The following is a 16854-nucleotide window of genomic DNA, read 5'->3' as shown; positions in this document are numbered from 1 at the left end:
GTGAGGTCTCCCATTTGTTTCATAGTGGTCAACTTTATCAGAAATGACCTTTTTCCTTTCTTCTACCAGATCAGGGAACAGATAACTTTTTCTGAAAGGAGTCAGAGGACTGAGGTTGTGGCTCAGTGGTAGAGCATGTGTGAGACACTGGGTTCTATTCTCAGCACCACATAAAAATAAATGAATAAAATAAAGGTCTATCAATATCTAAAAAAATTTTTAAAAAAAGAAAGAAAAAAGCCAGAGAGTAAATAGCTTAGGCTTTGCAGGCCATATGGTCTCCACTGAGACTCTGAACTCCATGCAAAGCCAAAAACAATATGTAAATGATCAAGCTTAACCATTCCAATATAACTTAACTGACACGGAAATTGAGTTTTATATAACTTCCATGTGTCACAAAATATTACTCTTTGATTTTTTTTCCAATCATTTAGAAATATAAAAAATGTTCTTAGCTTAAGGGAAAAATAGGCTGCAAGGCCAGGTCCAGTGGCACACATCTATAATTCTAGTGACTTGGGAAGCTGAAGCAGGAAAATCACAAGTTTGAGGTCAGCCTCAGTAACTTAGAGAGACCGTATCTCAAAATAAAAAATAAAAAGGGCTGGGGTATAGTTTAGTGATCAAGCACCCTTAGGTTCAATCCCCAGCACAAAACATAAAAGGCCACAGGTCAAATTTGGCCTGCAAGTCTGTTTTCCTACTCTTGTGCTACAATAACAATACCTTCTTAAATAGCAGTCTGCTTGACTTACTGGTATACCCCCAACCTGGAATGCAATAAGCTCTCCATAGATGTTGAGTGGGTGAATGAGTGAGTGAATCAAGTACCAAGTCACCATTGCAGTAGAGGAGTGAATACTTCAGAGTGGGCGCAATGCTACTTGGAGCTTCAGTTTACCCCTGTCTGTACTTAGGTGGAGTCCCCCAAGAAGTCTTAGAAAATTATCAAAAAGCTGAAGCCAGAGTCATGATTCAGTATCTTTATTCTTCCCCCTTTTAGTCAGAGGGTGTTCCTCACAAACAATTTCAACCAAGAGGAGGCAGAAAGAACTGGGCTGGGCTAGGACTCCCCAAGTACCTAGCCTCCCCTTCCTCCTCCCATGGAGGACCATGATCCAAGCTCAGCATCCCTTGGAAAGAGGGAAATGGACTACTCCTCAGTCTCTGCTGTCCCCCACCTTGACTGTCATATTAATGGGAACCAGTCACCTCCACATTACAGGAAGGAAGGTCCCAAGAGAGTGGCCCCAAATCCCTCCACACATACACAGGGACTGAGCGGGGCAGGACAGGGTAGGTCAGTGTCCAGACACATGGTTCTGGCCTGTGGCCCAGTTGCAAACATAAAACCCAGACTGATGGACATGAAGAGGACTCCATTTACCAAAACACAGGACCTGTAGATGAGAGGGAAGAAGATGGAGCTGGCTGGGACTCCCCACTCAAACTCCCCAGAGCCTGTTCCTCAAGCCTTCTCCCTTCCCAAGTGTCTACTCCATTCCTTAACCTCCTCTATGCTCCCTCTTCTTCCTTAAAGTGAGCCTTACACCTTCCCAGAACCCTTCAGGGAGTACTCTCCTCCATCCTTCTTCAAAATGCTCCCACCTCTTCCCAGTAGTGTTCCTTCCATCTATCTGCAGAATACTTCCTCTATGCCAGTCTTTCATTCTGTTTTAAGTACTGGTAATAGAACCCAGGACACAGGGCCTTGCATACATGCTAGGTAAGTGCTCCAACACTGAGCTACACCCAGACCTGCTGGTCACCTCCATCTGTCTTCCCAGACCCTCCTGATGCTGTGTCTGTTCTGCTGCTTCCTACAACAATCTCTTCTTCATTCTTCCACATCATCTACTGCTCTTCTAGAGACTCCTCTTCCCCCAACCCCACCCCCTCCTGAGAAAGTTCCTTCAGTCTCCAGTCATCTTGGAGTGAGCACTCCTTCCTCAGAATGCCTCCTCTTCCAGTATTCTCCTGGGATGCTCACCTGGATCTTCCGCCAGGAAAAGAGGGATTCCACCTCAGAGGGTACAATTCAGATGCTGGGAAGGATGAAGACAAGGCTAGGGGCTTATGTGGAACCTGTAGGACACAAAGGAGAGACAAGAATCCACCCTATCTTGGGTACAAGGCCCATATAAGGTGTGTCGGCGGATTAAAGTTGGAGATACTAACCAATAACCCCAAAGATATCCCGGATGGTGGGCACACAAATGACAAGGACATTAACCAACACCAGCAGGGTCAGGGCTATGGCAACATGTCGTGGCCAGCTGAAGGCCTTGCTTGGGAAGAGTAGCTGCTGTAGGGCCTGGTGAATCTGTAGCCAAAGAAGGGCAAAACAGTGTTAAGGCCTCAAGTGCTGTTCCTCCTCTTTAGCTTCACCCCAAGATCCTAGATTGCCCCTCAAACTATCTATGGCTCCACCTTATCTGGCTATCCATCTGTGTCTCTACCTTCTGATGAGCTTCCTGCCTCCACCCCCTCTGAAAATCCATGTCTCTCTTCCTTCTATCCAATCATCCATCTGTGTTTCCACCATTGTTTCAAATCCTTGCCTCCTCTCTCTGCCCATCTCTGCCTCCTCATCTGATCATCACTTGTCCTTCCACCCTGTCCAAAATCCCAGCATCTCTTCATCTGACTACCTCTACCACCCTCCTCCATTGAATCCTTCTCACCTCCCCAGCTGAGAGCTTCATCCTTCCTACCTCTCACCATTTCAGCCTACATCTCACCACTTCAGCCTCCACTGTTTTCTGGTCCATCCCATTTTTTCATTTTGACTGACTATTCCTGGCTCCCTCTTCTGTCAAGCCATCCACCTGTGCCTCTTTCCTCCAACTGACTACCCCTGTCCCTGTGACCCTCTCTGTTCTGCTATCCATGTCCCCTTTCTGTCTAACCATCTTTGTTTTGCCTTTTCTGTCCATCTGACAACTCCACCTTCCCTGTCTGACCATCTCTGCCTCCTCCATCTGTTCATTTACTCCTATCTCCATCTTCCATTCAAACATCTGTACCTATGCCCTTTAGCCATCCATCCATGTCCCTCTGCTCCCTACTCTGCCCCCCCACAACCTTCCCACGCACAGGGAAGAACACAACTGGCACAGTGAGGGTCATTGCAAGCAGCACAGCCAGGCGCATGCAGAGGATGAGTGGGTCCTTCTGGTTGTACCTGTGTAACGTCTCTGCTTCCATGCTGCCTGGGACAGGAGACAGGGGATAAAGAATGTGACAGGAGGACCAGAATCAGTGTCCCTAAAACCCATCACCACATCTGTGGTGACAAAAATCTAAACATGTGCTGCATATGTGCCTTTGGAAAGGGATGGGCTCAAGGTCTCAAGAGGAAGAGATCTCAGAGGTTCTTGCCCCAACTTTGGCCCTGGCCCCTTGACGTATCCCCCCAGTACTGGGCCCAGTCACACTCACTGTAGAAGGTGAGGTATCCAAAGGTTGCTGTGAGCCCATACATGCAGAACATGGCCCCAGTGGACACATTGACCACAGCCTGCATTCTGTGCTGGGAAGGCCTAAGATATACAGGTCATATTCAGACCCCTGAACTTGGCCTAGAAAGGGCCAACCCACCATCCTCAAGTCCCCTCCTCCCAGATTGATGGTTCAGCCAACTCTTCTTCACCTGTGCAACTAGCCAAGTCTTCCCCTCTCTGTTCATCCATATCTTACCTCATATGACCATCTCTGCCTCCCCCTTCCATCTGAGCACCCATGTAGTCTCTCTCTGATCACCCATGCATCCTTCTATTACATCATCCCTGCCTCTCCCTGTCTACCCATGCCTCCCTGTCCACTGAACACCTCTGTCACCCCAACCCTATCCATGCTGACTACCACCCCTCCAAATCTGATCATCCTATCTCTGCTTCCAACTCTGTCCATTCACACTCATACTAGATGTTAAAGAAATGCACTAATTATGCCCTAATTAGTAAAGTTACAACCCCGAGTCACTGAGGCCTCATAGCCACCCCAAACCCTTCTCTTGGCACAAGCTTGGGGCTTGTGTTAGACATAGTCTTGGGGCTACTGTGTTAGACATTATGACTATGACCCTGACTCTAGCTGGCCTATTGCACATGCCCACTCACCAAGAGAGCTCCGTGTAGATTGGCAACACCTCAGGGTGGCAGACAAAGGCAAAAGCCACAATGGGCACTGTATAGAACATCTGCGGGTATAGTTCAAGTACACAGGATTAGAGCCCACAAGGGATTAGAGGATCCCCCTCTCCCTGTACCCCTGACCCCACCACTGCCCTCCATATCAGACACATGACCGATCCTGAGGCCCAATACCTAACTCCACCCTGAGCAAGATGCAGTGTGGGACAGAACCAGAGGGTCTCCATGTGATGTGTGCTCCCACATGCCTGTATACTCACCTGACAGTCAACTGTAAACATCTGGGCCTCACAGCTGCTGTTGAAGCCCTGAGCACGGAGGACTGGGGGGTCTTCACTCTCTATTATTGTCTCATTGTGAGTTACAGGACAGTCAATCTGGAACTTCTCATAAATGACCTAGAGTGGGGTGGTGGGGACATGAGGTCATGGAGAAGGCTATCTTCCAATGTCCCAAACCCTTTCCCCACTTTTTCATGTTCCCCTCTCAGACTCACAGAAATGAGGAAAAACAGCATGCAGGTCAGAGAGAGACCACTGGTATATCCCAGATAAACTACAGGGGGCAATATACAGAGCCTCAGAAATCAAATATCCCCTTATAGCAAATCCCAAACCCCTACTCTGGCCTTCAAGGTCTCCTTACTTCAATACCTTTACAGAAATTTTTTTCTTTTGTTGTACTGGGTATTGAACCCAGGGATGCTTCACCAGAGCTATATCCCCAGCCCTTTTTAAGTATTTTTTTTTTACTTTGAAAGGTCTTGCTAATTTGCCCAGGCTGGCTTTGAACTTGAGATCCTCCTGCTTCAACCTCCCAAGTAACTGGGATTATAGGCATATGCCACTGTGCCCAGCTCCTTTGCATAAGTTTTTACTTCCACCTGAACAGGTCTCCCCTTCATAGCAAATTCCTATTAATTTTCTACACACACAAACGTGTTACCCCTTAGTGTTCCATAGCCCTTGAAAGTGGGGATTTTCTAGTCTAGTTCCCACTCTAATTCTGCTACCCAATGACCAAACCAGGAAGCGTCTTACCCAAGTGTTTCATGAGGGCCAGGGGCAGGATGATGATAAAGATGTTTCCTTTCAAGAACCAGTCCCTAGGGAGACAGGAAGACATAGTGATTAGTTGCCAGTCAAAGAAAACTTTCAGGCTGACACTCATGGAAGACAGTCAGATGGACAGATTTCTGCCCCCCAGTCAGGATAAATGAGTATACATCTCAGCTGTGTGAAGTCATTCAAGTGGTTCTAGTGACAAATCACACAACAGGATTGACAGAAGTAGAGTGATTATAAGATTGTCAGTTGGACACCATTGGGAGGATATAGTTAAAAACACAAGCACAGCTAGACAAAACTCACCATCAGATTCCCAAGTGGAAATAAAATCAGATGGTCAAGTACCCCAATCAGTCAGACATGATGTAAAAATCAGTACAACACAATCTGTCAGACACAAAGAGTGTGTTATGACCCTGATATGTTTGGCAGGCAGAAAAACAGTCTGATGGTTAGACAGGCAATGAAGCAGAGTAGGTGGAAAAGTCAGAAACATACATATGTGTTTAAGAGCTTAAGGTTTGTTGGATGCCTGACTTGGCCACACAGCCAAAGAAAGACTGAAATAGGGGCTGGGGCTGTAGCTCAGTGGTAGAGTGCTTGTCTAGCATGTGGGTAGCACTGGATTTGATCCTCAGCACTGCATTAAAAAATGTATAAAAAAAAGAACTTTTTTTTTTTTAAAAAGGAAAGACTGAAATAGAAACAGAATCAGGCCAATGACCACACTGTTAGGACCAAGCTCAAAGCAAGATGGGGATCTCTGCACATATTATAGGGAAGTGCCCAGACAAGATAGCCACTTAGTACACAATTGGCTGGACAAATGTATATTCATTCAAAACAACTTTTTTTTTTTGCAGTACCAGGGATTGAATCCAAGACCTCACTTAGCACATGCTGGGCAAGCATTCTAACATTGAGCCTTTTTTTTTTTAAAGACACGGTCTTACTAAATTGCCCAGGCTGGCTTTGAACTTGGAATCCTGCTTTAGTCGCCCAAGTAGCTGGGATTATAAGTGTGCCACCCCACTCAGCTAATAGAACTTATACTGAGTACTTACTAGGTTCCAGGCACTCACATTTGGGGGGGGGGGGTACTGGGGATTGAACCTAGGGGAACTTAACCACTGAACCACATCCTTGGTCCTTTTTTATATTTTATTTAGAGACAAGGTCCCACTAAGTTGCTTAGGGCCTTGCTAAGTTGCTAAGGCTGGCTTTGAACTTGCAATCCTGCCTTAGCCTCCTGAGTCACTGGGATTATAGGTATGTGCTACTGCGCCTGGATGTTCTCTATCTCATACATACAGTTACACAGAAATAAACCAGCCAAGTGCCATTATATATATATATATACACACACACACACACACACACACACTGTGTATACATACACACACACACACACACACACACACAGTGGGACTTAATTATAATAAATGCACAGGATATAGCTCAGTGGCAAAGCACATGCCTATTATGCATAAGGACCTGACTTTGATCCTAGAACTGCAAAAAAATATTAAATATACCTAGTAATATCTGGATGTTCACGGAATCAAGCCAACAATCTAGCAGGATATACACAGATAATAAAAAGCAAGCTCTAGAACTGGCATGTAGCTCAGTGAAAGAATGCTTCCCTAGCATGTCCAAGGTCTGGGTTGAGCTCTGGAAGGGTATCTAGAGTCTGGGGTCCAAAGGAGAGGGGATCCAGGCTCTGCATCTCACCTACAACACTGGCACAGGTCAGCAGGAGGTGGATGGAATACGAAGACAGGAGAGCGATGCACAGCAACAGGGCCCTGTGGCAGATGGAGCAGCTCAGACTTGGCCCCAAGCCTCCCGCTTGCCCACCACACCCCTGGGCCACCAAGCCACTAGGGACATACAGGAAGAAGAGAACTCCTGTGTGGGCCATGGCGTAAGCCAGCCCCAGGGTGCCGCTGCCCATGATGGCAATGCTGAGGTTGAACACTGACATTCCAAGTGACATCTTACCCTCGAACTGCAGGCAAGGGGCAAAGTCCAGGCACATGTGGGGAGGGGGACTCAGTAAAGAGACTACTGCTGGGGCCAGTAATCTGGCTTAGGGTCAGGGTAACTCTGCAAGCAGAAGCCCGGGAAGGGCTATGGGAAGAGTGAGGAGGCTGCAAGGGAAAAATGCTGGGAAGAGGAAAACTAGGATAAACTGGAGGAACAGGGTTGGCAAAGGTAGTATCTGGGGATGGCAATCATCTGGAAGTGGGGAGCACTAGAGGTGGTGAATAAGAATAGTCAATCGTCAACAATCAGAAGTGACGACCCCAACTGAAGTCTTTTTCAAATGCAGAAACCAGCTGGGGCGTGGTGGCACATGCTGTAATCCCAGTAACTCTGGAGACTGAGTCAGGAATATCATGAGTTCAAAGACAGCCTCAGCAACTAATTAAAGCCCTAAGCAACTCCTGTCTCAAATAATTTGAGACCCTGTCTCAAAATAAATAAATAAATAAATAAGAATGGGGATATAGCTCAGTTGTTAAGTGCCTGTGGGTTCGATCCCACAGTAACAAAAAAAAATGAGAAACCACATCAGGAGTAGAAATATTAATGGCATCATTAAGGCCTATGTCAAATGTAAAAGACCATGAGGCTCACCTGTGGAAACACTCACAGGCCAGCTCCTTTGTCCCAGAAGCCAGAAAATGGGAGGTGGGAATGAACCCAGATGGGAGTTACAGGAAGGATTAAAACTCAGGCTACACGACACAGCCAATACCTTTTTCAATATCAGTTTAACATAACTTTTTGCTTCATACTCTACCCAGAAGTGAATTTGGAGACACCAAGACTCAGACCCTTCCTGGGCTTGGGGCACCTCCAGAACCTGACCTGAGCATGAGCTTGGCCATTCCCCTTCCTGAGGATAAGCAGTCTCTGAAAGAAAGCCCCCTTCTCGGGGTCTAATGTATCTCGGGGTCTAATGTATCTCACAGAGTGTAGGGTTGGGTTCTTTGTCTCCTGAATTCAAAGAATGAAATCAAAGGACACAAAGGTGACAGTAAAGTAATAGAATTTATTAGAGTAATAGAAAGCAAGCAGAGTTCCCAAGAAGAGGGGTCCCCAAAGAGGGATATCAGAAAGTAGCTATTGTCTAGGGGTTTATATAGATCCTACAGGGTTAAGGGAACTAGCCCCCAACCCAATCCTGGGCAAGGCATTCAGTGTCCATAAGCTCTTCATGCCTCGTTTTGTCCAATCAAGTTCTGGTACCTATTTTGGTGAGGGTCTAGTTACCAGGCAGTAGATGCCTCACTATTGGTTAATTCTTTTCCCCCTCTCTGCTTACACAGGAGTCAGTCTGACTTTGATGGGGCCTGGCTTATGTCTGTAGTTTCTCAGCCAGGCTACTCAGAGACCTGACCTCAAAGGAGCCCATGTTTCCTGCCTGTCCATTTTAACACTTTCTCCTGCCTTACTAAGTTTAGGGTGTCTCTGCCATCCCTGTCCAAGCCTGGAGCCTCATCTTTCTTCTCTGAAGAAATCCCCAAACCTGGACTCACTTCCTGAAAATGCAGTATCTGAAAAATCCCTAATTTAAGGTCCACATCAGACCTAAAACTGGCTCCAGGAAACCCCCTCCCCAAGTCATGAATCTGTGATGGGCTGACAGATCTGGCTCCATGAGAATGTTATAGGCCAGACTCTAAGGGAAATGACTAAACAGACTCCATTTTGCTCTGAGACCCCATGTTATATAGGAAATAAGTTTCTCCCATGGGAACACCCTGCCTCTGTGCCCATCATCAGTTACTTAGTGTGACATGTTTAATAATATACAATGGCAACTCCTATGTAGTGAAGAATTGCTCTCTTTTGATCCCTATTGCTCCTAAACAATGTACCATGTGAACAGTGATTGTGTGGATGTTAGTAACCATTCTTTAGTTTGTACCTAGATAAGGGTCATTTTGACCCACTTCCCCCTCTGTCGATGATCTCATGATGTTAATGTGTAATTTCGAATCATAGCAACAGACACTTATGATTGATGTGATTTTTGGTATAAGAACCCCTACAACCCTGTGGTCAGGGCTGTTCTCCCAATAGCCATTTTTTGGGGCATTGTGTGAGACAGTCAGCCGTCCGGCTTAATAAAGACTCTCAAATTTGGACTTCTCAGTGGTGATCGGTCTGTTCTTAAGTTGCACCCCATAACAAATCCTTTTCCTTGGATGGGGAGGGGTCTCAAGGGGCTCCCTCCTCAGCTTGAGCACCCTCTGGCGACCCTCACCACTGTCCTGTATTCACTTCTTAGGACAGAGGTGTTAGGAAGAATTCGACACAGGCAAAACCATTTTGAAACATATCCTTCATCTTAGAAAAGTCACTTCACAGTCACTCTGACTCAGCCTGACCTAAACCCAGACAGTACTCCATCATCATGCAAAGAAACCCCAAACAATACTTCATCATCATGCAAAGAAACAAAATTGTTATCTGGAACTAAAATCTTGAAAAGCAGCTGGTTTGTCATGGAACAGTGACTACCTCAAAAAATGGAGGTGACCATGAGGACCCTTCCCTGACAACCCCTTAGTAATGGACTAACCCCCCAAATTCCCACACTCCCTCATGCCCCTATATCTACCCCAGGCTGAAAGGGGAAGATGGGTCTCCGTCTTCATTGGGCTCCCCTCCGTAGGTTTGTCCCAAATAAACCATTGACACTCTGGAGCCGCCTCTCCTCTCTATTTCCTTCATTTGGTTCTTTCCTTAAACGGAGTACCAACAGGACATCCTCCCTTCACTCAATTCCCCACTAGCGCTACCAATGTATCCAAGAACTCCTGAATCCCTCTCCCAGGACACCCAGTCATATCTCTGGGTTTCTAGAGCCACCATTCCCACGGCCTACAAACCCTTCTCACCTTCCTGCTCCTCTCAGTTCCTGAACCCGCAGCAACTACCACTTGGACTCAGGGACCCCAATGCTGCCCCTGCCCTGCCCTCTGGCCACTAGGCTCAGCAGCTAATCTGCGTTGCCAGCACCCCATAGGGGGGCCCACCGCTTTTTTTTTTTTTTTCTGGGAAGAAGGGCTAATTTTACTTGAGTTTCTCTGCTTCTGGCCCCAGGCGGGGGATGTGGGGGGAGGGGCACCCATATGTGAACCCACATGGAGGAAGACAAAGGTTTTCATGTGTTTTGGTGGTGGGAAAGATGAACTGAAAGGTTTAGGGAGTAGATCCACATCTAGAGAGATACAGGGAGAAAAAGGGACTTGGAGATCAGACCGTGTGGAGGAGACAGAGAAACAGTCACAAATAGATAGGCAGGAGATACAATACATGAACAGCAAGATCACAGGGGACAGAAAGACACATGGGGAGGAGGCAGGGAAAGAAAGATGAGGTGATAGGCGGGAGGGACAGTCGGGGGAGAAAGTTCCCTAGAGACAGACTCAGACAGGTGGGTAGGGATAGGCTCATGGAGGAAGACAACAGGCAATCAGGGACAGTAACAGACAGGAGACAGCAGCTGGCAGATAGTCAGGTGCCTATAGCCAAACACATCTCTAAACAGGTTGGGACCAGACACACCAGCCCAGAGAGGCAAAGGGGCAGAAAGAATTGTTAAATCAGAAAGAATTGTTAAATCAGAAAGACACCAAATGTGACAGAAGACAACAGGCTGAGAAAATTAGATTCAGGCAGAGGAGCACACAGTGTGGATGGACAAGCCTAGGGACAGCACTGGGACAAGTACAGGGTTAGACACAGTCAGGTGTCTGTCTAGACAGACGTAAGATAGACATTCTAGCCATGAGAGGACTCTAGAATGAAGGGACAGGAAGGGCATTTCTAGTTGGGCAAAGAGTAGGGACACATGGTGTCCATAAACTGGGTGAGTCCCAAAGTCCTGGATCAGAGCCCGGGTATAGGGTGGGACCTGTCCACACCCTAACTGAGGAGCCCCACTGTCTGTCTCACTATCTGTCTTATGTGGAGGTCTGTCAGTTCATTCCCATTCATGTCACAGGCATGTTGACATATATCTCCCTTACATGGAGTCAGGCAGAGTGGACCTGAGATCTGGGCTCAACTGGACTGGGCTGCTTGAAAACCAGGTAGACAAAAGGCCTCTGTGTGGCCTCTTCTCTGCCTGCCCACCCCCCACAGGAAGCACAGAATTCCTGGAAAGGCCAGGAGCCTTCAAAGCTAGCATAGATGCCCCCACTCCACTTGCAGTTGGAGGAGGGAAAGGGATGGGGTGTTTACTTCCCCACAGCTGGACAGAGACTCCTGCACACTCAGGGATCAAAGTTACACAGGCCCCATCACAGCCCCATCCAGGGGCTCAAAGATGGTAGGGGGCTGAGGGAACTCACCATCACCCACAGAGATGTAAACAAATAAAGTCAAATGTGTGCACACACAGTCACACATAGAAAATTCAGGCTAACAGATATGAACACACATAGACTTACAAGTGCACACTAAAAGCCAGGTTCATGGAGTAGTCGTGTGACTACTCAAGGTCACACAGAGTGATGATAGTCTTAGAGGTATCATCATCTACAGACTCAGCTGCACATGGACAGCACAGACTGACAAAAGGATAGGCACGTACACATCAATAGACATCATTACCTGTACACACATAGCCAGATCAAAGAGAACCAACTGGCCAATTAAACACAGACTCACAGCCACATGAAGAGTGCAAAGATGAGGACTGGCGATATGGCTCAGTGGTAGAGTACTTGCCTAGCATATGCAAGGCCATAGGTTCCATTCCCCAACACACAAAACAACAACAAAAAGAGTGCAAAGATGAGTGTTCAGGGTGTACAACATTGTATATGGGCCCTATGCATCTTTCTCACACACAGGATTCTAGGCTCAGATGGCCCCATGGGCCAACTTCCAGATTTAGGCTCTAAAATGATAACCTCTGTGCATGTGAATCATGTGTGAACTTGTGACCACGTGTAAACACTCTGGTCACAGAAAGAGAGAGGCACTCACTGGCAGATATGATTGTACAAACAAAGCAGCCCAGGCATACATGAGCCCAACCGCTTGCAAGCAGATGGCTATATAGAGCTGAGTACACAAGGGGGTTGACAATCAATGAATTTAAGAAGAGACACCCAGAGAAAGCCTACAAAATCATAAATAGGAAATGCAGGAATGCTAAGAGTACACTTACTATCTTTGCAAAGAGGAAATCCAGAAAATATACCTAAATGTTCAAGAGGAAGAAACAGGGGAATCAGCAAGCACATAGGCAATGACTCCAAGAAAAACACCCACTTCACACCCACTCACCAAGGGGAGATACAAACACAGCTGGGGCAGACACACAGTGAAGAAAGACACACACACGGGAGATATATAGGAGAGACAAAAACTCAAGCACCTTCATCACTCACAAGCCTTACAAAGGAGACACATAAACTCCTGAGCAATATATACATGCACAGTTCCATACAGACAAATTGCACATGCAAACAGTACAGCACATGCAACACACACAGTACAACACACACAGAAGACACAACCAGACAAGTTATATGGGAAGACATACATGCAGCTGCCATGTATGTTGTAGCTGAGAACCTGAACAGAACAATAAAATCCACTCATAGTATTCACACACACATGCCTGCCAGTCATTGTGTGTCCCACAATTTCCCCAGCTATCCTGATCTGTTCTGATTTCTCTCTCCTCTGATACTCCTCCCCCACCCAGTGCCATTAAGTGTCTCTGCATTAGACTGGTCTGGGAAATAGACAACTGTCAGCAGAAGCCTTGGCTCAGGTGACTATTTTTTTTTTTTTTCAAGAAAAGTCTGAAGTGGCCTATCCAAAGAATTAATGTACCTTGAACAAAATGTTGATGCCCACCCACCCATCTACTACCTCCCAGTCATAGCCCCATGTTCTGATCACTTCCCTCCCCTCCCAGGGCCTTTCCCAGTCATCCAGTATTGCCCCGCACAAGGCTACCAAGCACATGAAAGGTGGTCCATAAATGTCATTTACCAAGTGTCATATTACTATTATTATTTTCATTTTTGCCAAAGAAACTCTTCTGGGGGAGGGGGATGAACCTTCTATACCTGTAGCACTGGGATGGGGTTATGGTTCAGTGGTAGAGCTCCTGCCTAGCACATGTGAAGCATTGGGTTTTATCTCAGCTCCACATAAAAATAAATAAATAAAATAAAGGTATTGTGTCCATCTGTAACTAAAAATGTTTAAAAAGATTCAGAGCACTGCAATAGCCGATATTCATCATATTCTGGTAGAAGGGAAAACAAAAGGAAAATGTAATCTGGCTGCACAGGACAACCTGCTTTAGAAGGAACAAATGTTCTTTAAACATGACCGTGGCCTTGGCCTTGGAGCTGGGCCAGAGAAAAGAACACTTTGTTAGTTCATCAGTGTGGGACCCCTTATCAGAGTCATTTAAAGGTTTTTTTTTGGGGGGGGGGGTTCGGTAAAGCAGGCTCTTGTGTGACATTCGAGATTCCTATAGTCTATTACACGTCATTTTGGGCCGAGTGTGGTAAGCAAAGACCAGTAATCCCAGCTATTCAGGAGTCTGAGGCAGGAGGACCCCAAGTTTCAGACCAATCTCAACAACTTAGTGAGACCCTGTCATTTTTTAATTGTTGTTGTTACTAGGTGAACCCAGGGGCTGGGATGTAGCTCAGTGGCAAAGCATCTGCCTTGCATTTGCAAAGCCCTAGTTTCAACCCCCAGATCCAAAAAAAAAAAAGACTAGATGAACCCAGGGGCTCTTTACCACTGAGTTACATCCCTGGTCCTTTTTATTTTGAGACAAGATCTTGCTAACTTGCTGAGAGTCTCACTAAATTGCTGAGGCTAACTTCAAACTTGCAATCCTCTTGTTTCAGCCTCTCAAGTCACTGGGATTGCAGGCATGTACACTGTGCCTAGCTAAACCTTGTCTTAAAATAAAAAGGGGTGTAATGTAGCTCAGTGGTAGAGTGCTTGCCTAACATGTGCAAGGCCCTGGGTTCCATCCCCCATACCATAAGGAAAAGCATTTGGGGTCCTTATCAGTTATTCTATGTAAGGAGATCCCTGATTTTTATTAAAATGGGTCACTGCTCAGAAGCACTCAGAGAGGAAGCAATATAATAAAGTAGTTTACAGCAAAACCTTTCCCAACTCCCAAGACCACTGATTAGCTGTGTGACCTTGAGCAAATTCCTAAACCTCACTGCCTCTCACCTTCCTCAGAAGCATCTAATTCATGGGCTAAAAAGAGGACCAGATGAATTTGTACAGGTAAAGCACTCAGAACACTGTTTGACCCATCTTAATTGCTAATTACATATTTGTGAAAGGAATTAATGAATTGTTTTTGGGTCTGTAAAGCAAACCCCCCTCCCACTGCATTTAGAATTCTAATCTGTCCTTTCATGCAGGCTCCCTACTGAGTATCTCTTTCCAGGCTTTTCCCTCAAAGTAGCCCCTGGGCAGCAAAGCATCTTGGGATGGTACTAGTGAAAGAATGGACATTTTTTTAAGCTGTCTGTTTTATCTCAACTCCCTAAGGTTTCCCTCCCAGTAATGGGAACAAAGCCCTTAAAGCTGTTCCAGGAAACAGCCCCAAACAGAGAGTAAAAGAGTAAATTGAGCCTGATAGCCAGATAGTGCTCAAACAGTAGGATTACCAGAAACTATTGACCGGAATCTATAGCCTGTTGTAAAACATTGTGAAACATTTTGTCAGCAAACCCAGACCCCCTTTGAAATTTCCTGGCAGCTTTGTTCCCCCTTTTCCCCCTTTCATGTGTGACCCCTCCCAATGTGTGGTTTCTGCCTTTATAAACCTACAAGATTTTCTGCTAGGGACTCGACTCCTGGAGTTGGGTCCCAGCGCGCTGGAATAAACACCTCTTGCGGTTTGCATCAAGTGACACCTCCTGCGGTTGATTGGGGTTGCCGTCCATCCATGGGACAGAGTTGGGGTTTCCTTTTTGGGGGCCTTACACTAGGCTCAGGCCTTAGGCCACCCTCCTTTCCCCCTCACTGTTAAGATGCCCCTGTTAAGATGCCCCATCCTTGACCTCTTCAGGAGGCTGAGGGGAGGACACCTTTACATTCAGTGGGGTGCCGGGTGGGAGTTCCAGGCCAACACCCTACTTCAGGAAGAGCCTGAGGAGTTCAGAGCCTGGATCCTGTGCCCCAAATCCCAGCTCTGCTGGAGGAAGTAAGTTTCTTTGCTAAGAATTAAATATCCTCTTTGTGAGCCACAAGAAAATAGGACAAGAGTGTTAGGTTAAGAAAGGGAGGGCTGCGGGGGGAGAGAGAGAGAGACAGGCAAGCTTGAGTGAGAGAGAGGCATGTAGTTGGTTTACCTTTCAGGTAAAGAAGTTAATCAGATAGCATGGCAGGGTCTGAAGTAAAGTTTCAGCTAGCCCAAGGAATCAAGGATGTCCTTTTAAGGTTCCTTAGGGAGGGGGAGGTGTTGCACCACAGGGAAGCAGGTCTCAGGTCTCTAGACATTACCAAATTAGGTTAAACTATGCATTCAGTGGTTTGGGCTGGGGCAGGTACTTGGAAGGTCCCAAGTCTACTTTTGGGTAGAATGAGAGAATCTTACAGAACTATGGGCCTGGTTAATATGTGACCTTTGGTATGTGACATTTTCAAAAAAAAACAGAGTGCCAGGCATTGTGACCCACACCTGTAATCCCAGTGACTCTGGAGGCTGAGGCAGGAGGATTGCAAGTTTGAGGCCAGTCTCAGCAACTTAGCAAGGCCCTAAGCAATTTAAGAGACCCTGTCTCAAAAGAAAAAAATTATAAAGGCTGGGGATATAGCTCAGTGGTAAAGCAACACTGGGTTCAATCCTCAGTACCAGAAGAAAGGAGGAAGGAAGGAAGGAAGGAAGGAAGGAAGGAAGGAAGGAAGGAAGGAAGGAAGGAAGGAAGGAAAGAAGGAAGGAAGGAAGGAAGGAAGGAAACGAACAAACAGAATAATGGTTTTGCAAGAAGGGAGGGGAACTGTCCAAGTGGTAAAGGGACTTTGAGATATTTCTGAATGCTTCCTGCTAAAAGAAGGTGAAGTTAGGGGGAAGTGACCTGAAGTCCTTTTTCTCTATCAAGTGAGGCATGGACAGTTAAGTGTATTTAGCATCAGGGAGGTCCAGAGGTCCATGGAGGTGGTTGGCAGGTGACTGGTTGGCAGGTGACTGGATGAGGTGTTCACAGGACTGGGATCATGCTAGAACAACAAAAAGAAGAGAGCAGGGTATTATTGTCTGCAAACAATTAGCACAAAAACAATCAGTATTATCAGTTAATCCCTGAAAACCATGAAGACAGTAACTCATCAAAGCTCTAACACATTAAATATTAAATCATGCCATTGACTTGAGAGTAGAGGGCATTTAAGGCTTTAGGAACATTAGCAGAGTTGTGAGAAATATATACACAACAGTTAGTGTTTATAAAGCACAGGTGTCCCCTTGGGCTATAGTTCAGAACTCTAATGCCATATGATTTTTGTAAATTAGTTTTCTCATTGGTGTGATTTCTGTGTTAGTAAAGGGATCCCTTTAACTGCATCACTTAGTGCTCTCTTGGTAAATTTAGTTAGGG

At 46.2% G+C, this 16854-nt stretch overlaps 1 protein-coding gene across 1 annotated transcript; it reads right to left on the bottom strand.

Moving 5' to 3' along the window:
* Positions 1-1304: 1304 nt before the first annotated feature.
* Positions 1305-7265, bottom strand: SLC38A5 (solute carrier family 38 member 5; the record flags this gene model as incomplete). The annotated part of the gene is given in 16 exon segments (XM_079124253.1): positions 1305-1342; positions 1345-1385; positions 1387-1403; positions 1762-1823; positions 2050-2077; positions 2081-2088; positions 2182-2326; positions 3100-3215; positions 3445-3545; positions 4125-4204; positions 4418-4555; positions 4654-4712; positions 5198-5262; positions 5604-5611; positions 6963-7032; positions 7120-7265. Coding segments are annotated over 16 exon segments (1122 nt in total).
* Between the last annotated feature and the right edge of the window lie 9589 nt (positions 7266-16854).

The sequence above is a fragment of the Sciurus vulgaris genome (assembly GCF_902686455.1).
Source record: "Sciurus vulgaris genome assembly, chromosome: X".
Lineage (NCBI taxonomy): Eukaryota > Metazoa > Chordata > Mammalia > Rodentia > Sciuridae > Sciurus > Sciurus vulgaris.
Note: the sequence above shows the minus strand (reverse complement) of the source record. Positions and strands in the feature narration are given on the sequence as shown.